Raw genomic sequence first — 1,495 nt, 5'->3', positions numbered from 1 at the left:
CCCGGGAGCAAAGCCACCTGAGCTACCTTAGGGCTGGAAGGGCTCAAGTCCTGCGGGGGTTCGCGGGCCTGGCGAGGCCCAGAGCAAACCCACGGGGTGGCTTCAGCAGCAAAGCGAGGGCCTTGGCGGGCAGAGGGGGAGCGCCGCTCGGCTCCGCTTCTGGCTCTCCAATAACCAAAGCAGCAGCAAAGAGAAGGGACCACAAAAACTGTCATTCTGCTTCGCAGACCCTTCGCTATCACCCAAACCGTGCAAACCAGGACTGGATGGAGGGCAAGGCAAGCTTAACCCAGTAGTAGCTGCAAGAGAGGGTTGCCTGCGTGTTTTTGTGTTAGCTGGTGGTGAGCGACAGCGTTATGCTGACGGCTGAGGGGCAGACGGTGCGGGTGAGCCACCGAGCCCCTCGAGGGGCTGCCTACGTACGCCGTGGGGAGCCGCCGAGCCACGAGAACGGGGCCTGCAGCAGGACCCAGCCCAGAGGGCCTGTCCCGGAGCTCCGTCTCACGCCTGCACCCTTTTCTTGCAGGGACGGCCCAACATGGAGAACTGCACTGAAGATGACAACGCGCTGCAGAAAGGCATTGTGCTATTTCAGTTTATCGTTTACATCCCGGTGTTCTTGTTGGGGATCCCACTGAACATGATTGCCTTCTGGGTCTTCTGCTGCAAACTCAAGAGTTGGACTGAGACCAGGGTGTACATGATCAACCTCATGGTCGCGGACAGTTTCCTGCTCTTTGCCCTGCCTTTCCTGATATATTTTACCAAGTACGAACATCCCATAGACAATCTGTGTTTCGCCATACGGAACATCTATTTTACAAACATGCCTATGAGCATCCTTATCATCACCCTGATTGCGATTGATCGATACATTGCAATCAAGTTCCCTCTAAAAGCAAAGATTCTTCGATCCCCACTGAAATCGGCTTCTATCTGTGGGTTTCTTTGGGTAACACTCATGATTTATTCATACTTTCTTCCAGAATTTTATGGAAGAAAGGAAAAAGTCTGCCTTCAGAAACAATCTATTCAACCTAATTATTTGTCATTATTCTCTATTATCTTTGGGTATTTTATTCCCTTAGGGATTGTGATTTTTTGCTCAGTACAAGTCATCAAATGTCTCAAAAAGAAGATGGCCACGAATCCTCATGAGACAAAGTTAATCCAGAAAGCAATCCACATGGTTTCCGTGAATTTGTGTGTGTTCATCATATGTTTTTCACCTTTCTACATCACACTGCTCTTGCGGTTTGCAGTGGATGTTGCTGGAGCTTGTTCTCTGGTCTTGGAAGTTAGAGCCTCTATTCAGATCTGCGCGTGCTTAGCAAATTCTAACTGCTGTTTGGATGCATTTTGCTATTACTTTGCAGCCAAGGAATTTCAGGAATTTTCTTCTCTGTTCCCCACTTGTATATCAGTGAGGTCCAAGATGAAGCAAAGCCGAGTCACAGCTACCCACAGATCAAGTCATGGCATAAAAAAAGTGTAG

The 1,495-nt window shown here is 49.4% G+C and overlaps 1 protein-coding gene across 1 annotated transcript; it reads left to right on the top strand.

Moving 5' to 3' along the window:
* Window positions 1-335: 335 nt before the first annotated feature.
* Window positions 336-1,495, top strand: LOC104616172 (G-protein coupled receptor 35-like; the record flags this gene model as incomplete). Its single annotated transcript, XM_010295808.1, has 2 exons — window positions 336-386; window positions 527-1,495. Coding segments are annotated over 2 exons (1,020 nt in total), but the record flags the coding sequence as incomplete, so codon positions are not given.

This window comes from Phaethon lepturus, unplaced genomic scaffold (assembly GCF_000687285.1).
Source record: "Phaethon lepturus isolate BGI_N335 unplaced genomic scaffold, ASM68728v1 scaffold11521, whole genome shotgun sequence".
Classification (NCBI taxonomy): Eukaryota; Metazoa; Chordata; class Aves; order Phaethontiformes; family Phaethontidae; genus Phaethon; species Phaethon lepturus.
The sequence above is the reverse complement of the archived record's forward strand: the minus strand, read 5'-3'. Positions and strand labels throughout refer to the sequence as shown.